Here is a 13,517-nt window from a genome sequence, read left to right on the forward strand (position 1 = left end):
CAGAGAATAGGGAGTCTGTCTAGAAGAATACTCTTAAATTATCAACTTTAAAATCAGTATTTCATATATTGCCCTTGCGCCCCCACCCCCACCCGAGTCAGAGCTTCAAACGTGTCCATCCCCTAGACAGTGCACATCGCACTCATTATGTATGTATGCACCCATCCCCTCCCCCATACCCCAATATGCTGAAAAAATAAAAAAAATCAGTACTTCATTAAAAATTAATGGCCAAAATGGATCCTTTAAACTAAAAACTCAATTTAGAAATAGATTTTTAGAGATCTCTTATTCTAAGCAAGTGTCTTATTTGTATTAAAAAAAATCATAACTAAAAGAACATGTAACAATTTCATGGCTAGCATTAAAAATTCTCTTGACAAAATTAAAGAGGAAATATCTGGTCTGAAACAAAGATAAAAATCCTTTTAATACTACCCCTGTGGGAAGAATAGCAGAGGCCAATTTACCTCGAAGCTTAATGGTTAAAGGTCTGTGTTTTCATCTTGACAGCCTAGGCTCAATTCTTGGACAGGGAATGAACTTGTTCTGGTTTGGTATTTGTGTAACTTTTGCTGTTTGTTGATGCTAGTGAGGCTTTCCTTTCTTTGAGCCGTTTTTGTGACTTTTTGGATCTCATAAAACCTGTTTTCTACCTCTGTGGAAACACCTCGTTTCCTTCATCACGCTATAACCTGGGTCAAGGCTTATTGGTTCCCCTTGGAAGGGTACTTTAGTTTAAATGTTCAAAAGCAAAAATGTTAGTTGTTTGTCCTGGCTAGAGTTGGCTCCATTTACTTTGATTCCTCTCCACTCTTCCTCTTTGCTGATCAATGAGTCTTGGCCAAACAAAGGCAGCCTATTGTTCAAGACAAATGCTGAATTGAACTATCTATGGATATTCTCTAACCATGCTGCAGTGCTGGAGTCTCTCTGAACTTGTTCTGGTTCAGCTGCCCGGTTTGTGGATTGTTCTTTCCTCAATTAAACTCTTGTTAAATTTGTCAGAAGTGGGTTCCAAAAGAGAGCTTCCAGAGCCCCCTCCCCCACCCCCAAGGAGCACCGAGGAGACAAGCGAGGTACCTGCCAGGTTGTGCCCATTACTGGGGCTTATGGGCAAGCTTTCTCTCAGATCCTGAAGCTCCACAGATCTGTGTTTTGAGCTAAGTTTAAGCAAATTTTTGATCCTAATTGGTTTGAAAATTAAAGTAGAAACTGTACTGGGAGTGGGATCAGATTGAATCAGATTATCCTGCCTCAACCTCCAAGGTGGCTGGGGCTATAGGCGTATGCCACCATGCCCAGCTAACTTTCCTATCTTTTTGTGGAGACAGGGGTCTTGCTTTGTTGCTAGGATTGGTCTCGGACTCCTGGCCTCGGATGGTGCTCCTGCCTCAGCCTCCCAAAGTGCTGGGATTGCAGGCATGAGCCACCACTCCTGGCCCTCAGTTGGATATCTTGAAACCCTTTTATAAAAGAAATTTATATCTATAAAAAAGGATATTTGTTTATAAGAGTGTCTGAGAGGGAGGACTGAGTCACTAGAAAGCCTTACCATTGTTCTAAATTTACATGACAAGTCTTACCTTTGTTTAGGGTACTTTTCCTGGCTAGCTTATCTTAACTGAAACCTTGCATATAACCTTTTTCCTTGGTATGAGCAAATGCCAGTACAATATTTAGGCCTGAAGTCCTAGCTCTGTGCTTTTGAAATATAAATTTTCAGCCTTGTTTCACCTAGGAGTCATCATCTCGGACAGCAAATTATTACCTAGCTAACAACTGCTTAGAGCAGTAAAATAGGTAGTTAAAAGATTGACAGGCTGAATAAATATATATATATATTTAAAAGCCAGCAAATAAAAATTCTGCTTCTGTCTGTATGTCTGTATGTTTGTGTGTCTATACATGTCATGTCTATGTGGTATTTCACTACCAAAATATGTAAAAGAGCTCTAATTAATTGTCTTTAAAAAAGTAAGCATTTAAATCAAATATTTTATCAGGAAAACAGGAAATAACTCAAATAAATACCTTTTAGCTCACATGACTTTGGTAAACTTTGATAAATAAAACTAGCTTTAAAACTTTTATTAAAGTTTAGATATTTTAAGGTCATAAAACTGCTGCTTCTGTAATATTTTCAAATCTTGCTGAATTTGACTGTGAGCTTGTGTTTTTGGTTTTGAACCTCCGGATTCTGGGGTCTGGATAGGTGGCCATGGTGAGGCCTGGGGACATGTTCTCAGTGCCTAGACTAGCAGCTATGAGGCACAAGGCACAATCTAGCAGAAAACAACCCCCTTCTTCCTTGCCCCAGCTTTGCCCCCTGGCTATTCCAGGAGGAATTGGATCTTCCCGCCTTCCCCTCACCCTGTTTTGTCTTGAACTCTGCACCTGGTAAATTAATTGAGGACACAGATAGGCCCTGTCCTTTGTAGCCATCTTTGATGCCATCTGGCTGCATGAGACCTAGGAGGACCAGGAAAGACATTAGGGATGGTGCCTATATTATGGTTTCAAAATTCTTTTCAGTAACTTAAAATCTTAAAGTCATGTTATGTTAAAGAGAATAACCATAAAATGAGTCATTTATAAGATAAAATACTAAAACATTTAATTGTTAAACATAAGTTTAAGTTTATATAACTTGACATCTTATTTTATGATAGAGAAAACTAAATACATTTAGCTGTGGTAATAAAAATTGGGGACTGACAACAGTTCAGTTACTTTAACTTCCTAGGTTTTTCTAAGAGTTAACATTATGATTAAATTAAAACTGCTAGATAGGAAAGAAGGAATTCTATATAAAAAATAATATTTTTTATTTATTTAATTTTTTTGTTCTGCTCTATTCTGGCAGAAAAATAAGATTTTTTAAATGAAAAGGTTGTAAGACATAGTAATATTAATAGTTTTGTTAAAAAAGATAATTTTTTTAAATTTATTGGTTTGATACTGACTTCAATTAAATAAGTAAATGATAGTTAAAAACTAAGTGGATGTAAAAAAGTAAAAAAAATGAAGGTTATAAAAGGTTTGTAAAAATCTTAACTTATGGTCAAATTTATTAAAGTTAGATGGATTTGTTTATAGGATTTTATTGAAATTAGCTGTACCATTAATACACTGATGCAATGGAAAAATTTGCTTTTCTCTTTTGAACTAGATTTTCATATGATATTAATAAGAATAGCAAAAGATTTTTATTCACCTTTTGAATAAACTGCAAAAAAAGGAGAGGAGAGAAAAAGAAACAGATTCAGCTTTCCTCCTCTCTAATTTGCATTTCAGTTTGTCTATATTAGGTCTTATGATTGCTTGGGAAACTGAGTCTCCTCTCTAAAAGAGTAAGATTTTTGCTTTTTAAAATCTGTGAATTATCAGTTTGGCTAAATGAATTTTAGGGTAACCTGTGATCCTCTTTCGCAACAAGTGTTTTATGACAATTTATGACATACTGCTTCTGAAGTTTTCACTAAAGTTTAGAGTTACTAAAAATAAAAATTCTAGTCAATACATGTGATTCTATATATAAAGTGTACCAGAAAATAAGATATGTTTGTAATTAAATTATAAAATAAACGTAAAATGTGTTGTTAAATATATATGTAATTTTGCCTAATTCAGAGCTTACATAAAGGTTGAATCAAAATATAGATCTAGAAAGAAAATAAAAACAAAATAGAAAGTAACTAATGAGTAAGAGAAAGAGATGTACAAAGGCAGTAAGTACAGAAATGTATTTTTGGTAAGAAAGGTTAAAGGAGAATAATTTTGTAGAGAAAGGATCTTGTATGTAAATTTTTGTCCTAAAATGACTGGTTATTTAGGAAAAGGGAAAGTTAGGACAAAAGAAAGTTTTCAGGCATGTTTTGTAAATGGTCCGTGCAGGTTGGGCTAAAGTTTATAAAGAGAATTTATGAAGGAATTTGTATCTGATCCCATTGGCTATAATTAAAAAGAAAACTTTTGGTTAAAACAAAGTTTTCTTAAGGTATTAATTTGCTCTTAATGAAATTATACAATGTACTCATTTTGATTCTATAACCTGTTTCCTTTTCTAATTAAAAAAAAATTGAACTACAGAAGGTTGTTCTTTACTTTTTCAGTAACTGGCCTAAAAGAACCAAAGATTTCATGCTTTATCAAGATAATCCCCATGTTGTCTTTATTAAGTTTTGACTAAATAGAAAAACTAAACTTTAAAAGGGTTAAAGTTTATACCCATATAACTTCCTGTTTTGATGACTATCATTCTTGGTTAAATAAATGACCATTATTTTATAGCAGCTTGTGATTGTATTTGAACAAATATTTTAAGCCTTTGATACCTGACAAACTTTCCAAAACCCAAATTCTAAATCCAGCCTTTTGACCTCAAACTAGCTTTTTATATATTAGGGCCACTGAAAGTCTGAGACAGGCTTATTTGGGCTTGTTAAGGCTAATTTGGCATGTTAAAACCATATAGGAAGCATTTCCAAATATGAAATGGTGTTTAGCTTTCTTTGGATTGTATTTGTATAAGCATGTTATTAACATATATTCCAATATTATAAAATATTGATATGTCTTGGTGTATGTTATCAGTAATAATTATAGTTATTATGTTAGATTGCCATATGCCACAAAAATAACCAACTTTGCCAATTGTCTTTTTAACCATGGCTACTCTAAGACCTTTGTCATCCATAGACAATTATTATTTAACTTTGATTCATTTAAGAAAGTGGTTCTTTAAACTGCTAAGTCCAAAGTTTCTTCAAGGAAAGTCATGGAAAGGACTGACAAGTTCTCTTGAATACACATTTTGATAACTTTGGAGATTATATACCATTGAACTAAAACAAAACAAACTTCTAGGACTTTAATTAGAAAGGTGATATGTTCACAAATATCACTAACTCAACCTCAAACAGAACAGAAATTAATTACATGAAACCAAACTAAATTTTTTATGACTTTTTGTTTGAAACATCATTCTTTTTGTATTTTGTTTGCCAGAAGTCAAGAAACACTTTTTCCTTCTTTTGAGCTCCCCATAACTTATAACAAAGTATATATTTGTAAGCAAAATTTTAAGCATTTATTTTCCTCTCTACTTTCTCCAGAATTTGAAAACTATTTGTAAGTATTCTTAATTTATTGCAATATAGTTATTTGCATTATTCAATAAGAATCTGTTTTCTTCTAAAACAGGAACACACTGGCTATTTTACCAAGGCTTTGACTGGAATGGCATATTTTCAGAGGTGTCCAGACTGCATAAGGTTGACTTTATAAAGCCAATAAAAAGCCCTTTGGAAAAACTGGCCGGATACCTCATCAATAAGATTTCCTGATCCATGGTGAGTAAAGAATGTCACCTTCTGACAGGTCTAGGGACCCCCGGATACTTTGGGACCTTGAGAATAGAGGAATTTACCCAATTCATACAGGTATCCTATGGCACAGATGAATCCTTGGCTTGACTCGAGAGGCTTTCAAGTCTAACCTGAGATTCCTTATGAAAAAGTCCCAGCAAAGCCAATTTTAAAAGAAAGAAAAGCCTGTATGGCTAATAATTATTCTTACTGTACTTTATGCAAATAATCAGGCCAGGCAAGAGTAAAGTTTATTTTGGCAAGTAAATTGATCCTACTATGACTCCTCTTTAATAAAAATGTGAAACTGGAGAAAAAATATGGTTCAAAAATAAAAAACTATAGTCTACCTGTTATTAGATTCTAGTCTTGTCCACTGTTTTTGAGTTTTTGATATTTGCCTACAATTTGGACTGAATCCTGAGTTCATGCCTGGCTACAAGTCACCAGATAAAGTTCCTCATAGACCTTGTAAGAGAAGGTTGCCAGGACACCTGGTAACAAAGCTTGCCCTATCTACAGAGTATATGCCAACAGTGATATGATTAGAAATTTGTCTGTGATGCTAAGACTGATCACAGAAGAACTCCAAAAAGCCTTAGGGCTCAACAAAGGTCCCTCACCTCAATAGCCCAGGTAGTCTTAGATAACCAGGCAATGCTAGATTTCCTATTGCCTTAACAGGGGAGAATCTGTGCAGTACTAAACACTACCTGCTGTACCTCAGGAAAAGTTGAAACCTGAATAGAAAAATTCCCAACAAGCTGTGTGGCTACAACAGGGCTCTACTAGTGATCCCACACCTGACTGGTTTTCAAAATTATTCACTTGGATTCCCCAGAACTTTGGATCAGTTCCACAGGGGCTCTTGAAGTTAGGCATTATTAATATTTATTTCTTATAGTCCACCATTCACTTAAGCACCGTACTAAGGCTATAAGGGCACTAATGTTCTTGTCATGCAAACCTTAGATTCAAAACCCAGCACCCGTGGATATTTGCAGATGACTGCAAAATGGTTTCGTTCTCTTTACACCACACACAAGCCCGACTATGTCCCATGCCAGCCGGAAGAAGCCAGAACAGTCATCGGCCCTTTCCCTTTTCATTTGCCCACATCTCAGGATTGGGGCTGGGTAAAAGCCTAGCGGTTACTGAAAGCGCCCTTTACACAAATCAATAATGGGGTGCAAGGTGAGAACTACGGTAAGGGCCCAGCTAAAAATAAGGCACAGGCCTAGCTAAAAATAATGATAAGCTACTGTCCCCCTGTTTGCTTTTCTATAATTGCCACCGTAGAGCCACACATCTGGTGGTCATAAAGATTCTTAGCTTTCTACATAGATAACATCACCTCTTTGAAACCTAGGGGTAGTTTCCGAGATATCTTCCAGGTCCCATATTCCAGTGGAAAGGCTGACCCACCCAGACCACTGCCTCATACCGAGGAGCTGACTCAACTGGTCTTGTGACCCCCCAACCCAAGAACCTGGTCAGCAAAGAAGACGATTTCTACAACCCTATGGTTTTGCCCCGAACACAGCCATTTAGGAGACTCAATTGCCTATGCCAAACTGTCTTTAAAACTCTGTCTCCCAAACTCTTGGGGAGGTGGATTTGAGAAATTTCTCCTGTCTCCCCATATAGCATTATGCAGAATAAATTCTTTCTCTGTCGTAAACCCTGCGGGCTCAGCGTAGTGGCTTCCTCTTGGGCAGTGGGCAAATGAACCTGGCTGGGTGGCAACAACCAGGCTTCAGACTTTGAAGCCTTATGAGTTCCTGACTTGATGATTTGTTTGCTGGTATCACTTCCCAATCTTTTGGATTATTACTTCTGTGCAATGTTCCTTTGCTGCTTCCCTAGGATAGTTTCATTCACCATGTACTAGTATAAACTTCCTTAAAAAATCAAAGATATTTTTAAGAATAGTATTAACTGAACAAGTGACAAAACTGCTATAAGAAAATCATCACTGAACTCAACATAAGCATGCATGGCTTCTTCTAGTTGAGAGCTAACATTGCATTTTCCTTCAACTAGTAGAAAGCTAAAGAACATCTAAGTAACGTACATTCAAAATAGGAGTCCTACGTTATATTTCTTGGTATGCTACAGTAATCTTAATCCAGATAAATTATTTTTAATCAAGACTAACAACAAATAAAAAATTAGAATGATTGTATTAAAACCTAAAAAGAAATGTTACAACTCCTGGCCTGCAATTTATTTTTTATTTTCTATTTTTTATTTTTATTTTTTTTATTTCAGAATTTTTATGGGAGTACATGTTTTCATTACATAATTTGCTTTTGTACAGTTTGAGTCCAAGTTATAAGTGTGCCCTTCAACCAGGTAGTGTGCATTGTACCCATTACGTATGAATTTACCCATCCCCTCCTCCCCTTCCCACCTACTTGATTTCCCTTGAATTTTATTTCCATTTGTACACATAAGTGTTGATCAATTAGTTAGAATTTAGTATTGAGTACATGTGGTGTTTGCTTTTCCATTCTTGCGATACTTCACTAAGAAGAATGGCCTCCAGTTCCATCCAAGTTGTTACAAAAGATACTAGATCACCATTTTTTTTATGGCTGAGTAGTGCTCCAGGGTATATATATACCACATTTTATTAATCCACTCATGGACTGATAGGCATTTGGGATGATTCCACATCTTTGCAATTGTGAATTTTGCTGCTATAAACATTCGAGTGCAAGTATCTTTTTTATAAAATGTCATTTTTTCCTTTGGGTATATACCTAGGAGTGGGTCTACTTTTAGTTCTTTGAAGTATCTCCATACTACTTTCCAGAGTTTCCTGGCCTGCAATTTTAAATAGCATTTTAGATCCTTTGTTAATAAAGTTGGAATATAAAACACAATAATATAATACAATGTGAAAAGCAAAATCTACAACCAGAGAAGGTACAAATTATATCAAATCCACTTCAGGATATAGCCTTATATAGAATTACTCTTAGATTTTTTTCATCTCATTCAAATTCAAGTATTGTGACAGTAAACAAAAAATTTTAATTACCTAAATCTAAGAGATCTGAGCAATAGCAACATATTTTAGAAGGAAGAAAGGTCATTTAATGGAAAGAATACTAGATTCAGCATTAAAAATTTCTGAGATCTGGTTCAGCCAATAACAGAATTGGCAAGGGATCTAATATAAATTCTCTATAGATTATAAATTTTAAAAGTAAAATGTGCCCTTTACTTTATGACCAGATTATTATAAATATTTCAATGCCTTCAAAAATTAGACATAATTATTACAACATTAATATCACTATATATTAATATTTAATCTGAAAATTTCTTATATTATTACGTCCTAACATCTAAAAAGGATGATGAAGAAGAAAATCAGAGAAAGACAGAAATTACCTTTTATACATCTTGAAGAATAACAGAAGTTACTTAGGGAGAACATATCATTTTATCTAAATTAATGGGTCCTATTTCTAATAGCTCTAAATTTGTTGATTTAATTTTCAGGCCATCAATTAACCAAAAACAGTATTACTGAGTACCTGCTACACACAAGGCACAGTGCTAGGTGCTATTTTATACTGATTACAAAAGTATCACAAAAACTAAACCTATGAAAAATTCAGTCAATGTGGTATCTAGGCTAGATAGATAACTTAATTCACATGAATAGATAAAAGAATAATTTAAGTCACATTAATAGATGAAAAACTAATATGATAATCGTAGAAATGGAAAATATAGAAATATATGGCAATGTTAAAATCTAAAATTATATGCTCAAATGCTATTCTTAACACCAAGAAAAAAATGGATATTGTGGGTTTTTTAAAAAAAAATCAGTATTCTCTTTCCATAATGATAAATACGGGTCTTTCATCTGCTAGGTAGAGGAATAGAAACTCAACTATTTTTTAAGCTCCACAGAGCAGGTGGTGGCTTGCTTCATCAAACCTCTTAAACCACAGAGTGATCAACACTTAGATCATACTGGAGGGGGAAAAACACCCACAGTCTCATAAGTAGCCAATTTCAAAAAGGCCCATTAGTAATGAATCATAGGAAAAGATTAGAAGATAAATAGCACAGAAAGGGGTGACAGAAAATTGTGAGAGAAGAAAAATGTGAACTGGGAATGAGGCTACAATAAATATATTAGAGATAAAGATCAGTGATATTTTGCAGTATGATGTTTATTTATTTATTTTTTATTAGAGGCAAGGCCTTGCTCTGTCCTTCAGGCTAGAGTGCAGTGGTGCGATCACAGCTCACTGCAACCTCGAACTCCTGGGCTCAAGTGATCCGCCCGTCTCAGCCTCCCAAATAGCTAGGACAACAGACACTCATCACCACATACAGCTAATGTTTTTTTTAAAGTTTTTTGTAGAGGTGGGGTCTTGTTTTGTTGCCCAGGCTGGTCTTGAACTCCTGGCCTCAAGCAATCCTCCTGGCTCAGTCTCCCAAAGTGCTGGAATTACACACATTGAGCCACTGCCCCTGGCCTGATTTTTTAAAATCTATCAATGTAGCAGGTATGCAAAAAAAGATAATAAGTGGCTATGTAGCTTATTAGCCATTTATCCAGATTGTCCCTAAAAGCCACATATTTGTCATTTCATAAGTTTTAATGGTTTTTTTCAAAGCATATTTTTTTTTTTTTAATAGAGACAGAGTCTCTGTCACCCAGGCTGGAGTGCAGTGGCCCTATCATAGCTCACTGTAACCTCAAATTCCTGGGCTCAAGCAATCCTCCTGCTTCAGCCTCCTGAGTAGCGGACTACAAGCATACATCACCATGCCCTGCCTTCAAAGGCATATTTAAACAAATGCCAGTATATTTAAGTTTGAAACTTCCCAAAACATGGTCAAACTATCCATAAACATTAATTGTTTTGAAGAAGTGAAGTAAAATACTTATCAATGTTAAATGTATCAAAATTATTCTCTTAATTTTCTCAAAACAAACATAAAAAATCTCAGATCTTCATTATTTCAAAACTGTTAATGTAGTACTTTCAGTACATGAAGATGGCAATAACACCCGATCCTCAGCAGCACATGGAACTTTTCCTGTATTAAAAATGGACTTGCCTTGATTTTATACTCATTCACACAATGTCCTCCTCATTGCCAAAGGCATGCATTTGGAGAAAGCCTAACCAGAGGGAGAAATGGTCGTTGACGAAGAAACAGACCAAAAGGAATCTGTGACCCTCAAATCATCACATTGATTCAATCAGCCACTGCATAATTCAACTCAATTCTAAGGAGTTACACATATCCAAAGTAATTCAGAATCTGATAAAAAAAAAAAAAGCACACTATGTACATACGACATGTACCTTGAAAAAAATGCTTACGATATAAATAATCCTACTGTGAGCTAAAATGAATATCAACAAAAAATAGGTTATTATGATTCAGCACACAGGAATAAAAAAGAAAGACCTAAGCAATATTAAATATAGTGACTATATACGTGAGTATATTCTACAAGTTGTAAATGTAATTTTACATTTCTGTCCTAAATATTTCCTAGTGTCTTTTAGTACAGGTTGAGTATCCTTTATTTGAAGTGCTTGGGATCAGTAGTGTTTCAGATTTCAGTTGTTTGGATTAGGGATATTCAATCTGTAGTTAGTCTCTTGAAATCGATCTTAAGATGGCCCTATTTAAAACTTTCTATACTTTATTTGGTAATCTTTAATCAAATTTAATGATTATAAAATCTGCCTATTCAAATCTCACTATTGAAAAGAATACCTGTTCTTCTGCTCTTGCTGCAATAACTGAGCAGCTATTTTCCTCAAATCAGTTACTTCCTTCAAATCATCATCTTCTTCCTCTGCAAGTAACTGTTCTTTCTCTAGTCTGAAAGGTAACACAAACATGGTTATCCAAAAAGTAAGGCAGACTATATTTTATGTCAGCTTCTAGAAATAGAAAACATTTTTGTTTATAACATCACACGAAAGCTAAAATCTTTATGTCCTTGTGTTTAAAATAAGAAATAAGGAATATTTCAGGAAAACATATCTATATTTTCTACTCAATATGAAATGCAGCACACTGGCTATATTAATTATGACTAACAAATATTGGCAAAGTATATGACCTTTTTTAATTGTTGAAATGTATAATGGCCATGGTAATGTAACAATGTATATTCCCCAGCTTTGAGTGTAATAAGGACTGCAGAGCTGACTTTATAAATAGATCTAAAAACGTTATAAAATTTTCTCATTTTTTGAACTACCCTACTTTTATCAGTTTATTCATTTTGATTTTAAGGTTTCTATGTATAATGTCTAAATAAGAAAATGCAAAATAAGATTGGCAAATTTGCCAGAAAATATTAATTAAAATATACCATTTTTATCATTCAAAGAGAAAAATAGAAATTTTAAAGTAAATTGTTCTCCAAACTGTAGTCATTTTATCTCAAAGACGTTTTATTTAAATGAAATCTAAAGAGTATAAAACAAAGCAGTGCACCTCCTTATAGAGCATTGGAGATGATTAATTAATAACTGCTTTAAAAATTGCCAGTGAAGTCATTTGGAGGAAGTACAATGTAGAGAAAAGAAAAATGTTTGGGGATCAAAAAGAGCTAGGTTCACACTAGTGTCTAGTGGACACTAGCTAAGTAATTTTAGACATAAAACTTAGAGTATCAGTGAAGTTTAAATGAGGAATATGAAAAAACACATAGCACAATGACACAACCTGAAAGAGTGACTGAAAAAAATGTGGCAGGTCACACTCCATCATCATTTCATAAGATGAATGATAAAGAAAAGATCCAAAACACAATTATTTTAGTAAAGTATGAAAGTAAATACCCTTAAAAGTGTCACAATCAGCCTGATGAAACAGAAAGTGTATTAGATCAAGAGACAGAATACCTGAGTTCGAGACATTTGAAACTCGAAGACTCAGTTTCTTTATTGATAAAATGATGTCAATACTATCTATTTTAAAGGGTTGTGAAGTGGCTCAAATAAAGCACTATATGTGAAGGTACAGTCCTCCTCAGTAATAATAATAGGAGACATTATCATTACACTTCAAGGAGAAAAAAACAGTGTATATCCCCCACTCAACTTAAATGCTTACTATGATTTTGCATTTAACTGAGGAATACAGACAAATGAAGTATTTATAAATTAACTATTTAAACATAACAGGTAAATGGACCAAAAAATTATATTTTTTCAAGTACTCCTTCAAGTAGGAATAATAAATGAATGTTTCAAGTATTTATAAGTAACATTTCAATTTGAGAATTCATATGTGCTTACCTTTTTGCATCTCCCAATACTTCATTTTTCTGAGATTTTTCAGAACATTTTTCTTTTCCCTTATGTAAAAGAAAGTTATTTTAAATTGTATGGTCCACTTTTATAAGATCAAGGAGAACATGTTATTGATATGTATTCAAAGTTTTATATACCTTAAAGAAAGAGACAAATGATCCAATATGTGTATCTCCTTGTTCAAGAACTGCTACATCTTCTGTGTTGGGGTCAATAAAATCATACACCTCCTGGTCTAGGTATAGATTAATATTTATCAGAAAATATAGATACTAAATGGTACGCTCTGACACTGCAGTGCTTAGAATAAAAGTGTCTTTTCTCAATATAACAGTTGGCTAAAGATAATAAAATTTTTCAAAGCCCATTTTTAATAAAAGATCCATTTTAATGTGGGCCATGTACATGAAATAAAAATAACAGACATCATATGAATTACCTTTCTGAGAATCAGCCTTAATTCCTATTGTGTGACTGTCATTTCTTGATGTCTGCTCTCTATTTGATTCTGAGACTTGAGAGTGAAGGCTGATTGTGTCATCATCTGATGGCTGAAAGGAATAAGCACAAAGTACAAACGAGACATTTTAAACATATTATGTTGCTTTCATTTCACATATGCATTATAGAATATCTGCTTTATATCTCCAGTTTTCAAACTGAAAATCAATGTTAAGGTTTATTGCTCTGCTTTTAAAAATCTGCATGTCCTTTTTCATTTGAAGTCATAAAATATAATAATGATCTTCTTAAGCAAAATAAAAAGTCAAATGTGTGCAACTGTCTCTATTTCAAAGCTCTAATAAAATTGTAAGATAAAATAGAT

At 33.9% G+C, this 13,517-nt stretch overlaps 1 protein-coding gene across 2 annotated transcripts in view; it reads right to left on the reverse strand.

Annotated features, from left to right (window-relative positions):
• The window catches only part of LRCH2 (leucine rich repeats and calponin homology domain containing 2), a 108,878-nt gene that overhangs the window by 44,317 nt on the left and 51,044 nt on the right, over positions 1–13,517 (reverse strand). For both annotated transcript variants that reach the window (XM_045538902.1, XM_045538901.1), the window contains exons 8-11: positions 13,131–13,242; positions 12,829–12,926; positions 12,677–12,735; positions 11,139–11,246 (exon numbers count right to left, since the gene is read on the reverse strand). In XM_045538902.1, coding sequence (XP_045394858.1) covers positions 11,139–11,246; positions 12,677–12,735; positions 12,829–12,926; positions 13,131–13,242 — 377 coding nt within the window. The remainder of the gene's footprint in view (positions 1–11,138; positions 11,247–12,676; positions 12,736–12,828; positions 12,927–13,130; positions 13,243–13,517) is intronic.

This window comes from Lemur catta, chromosome X (genome assembly GCF_020740605.2).
Source record: "Lemur catta isolate mLemCat1 chromosome X, mLemCat1.pri, whole genome shotgun sequence".
Classification (NCBI taxonomy): domain Eukaryota; kingdom Metazoa; phylum Chordata; class Mammalia; order Primates; family Lemuridae; genus Lemur; species Lemur catta.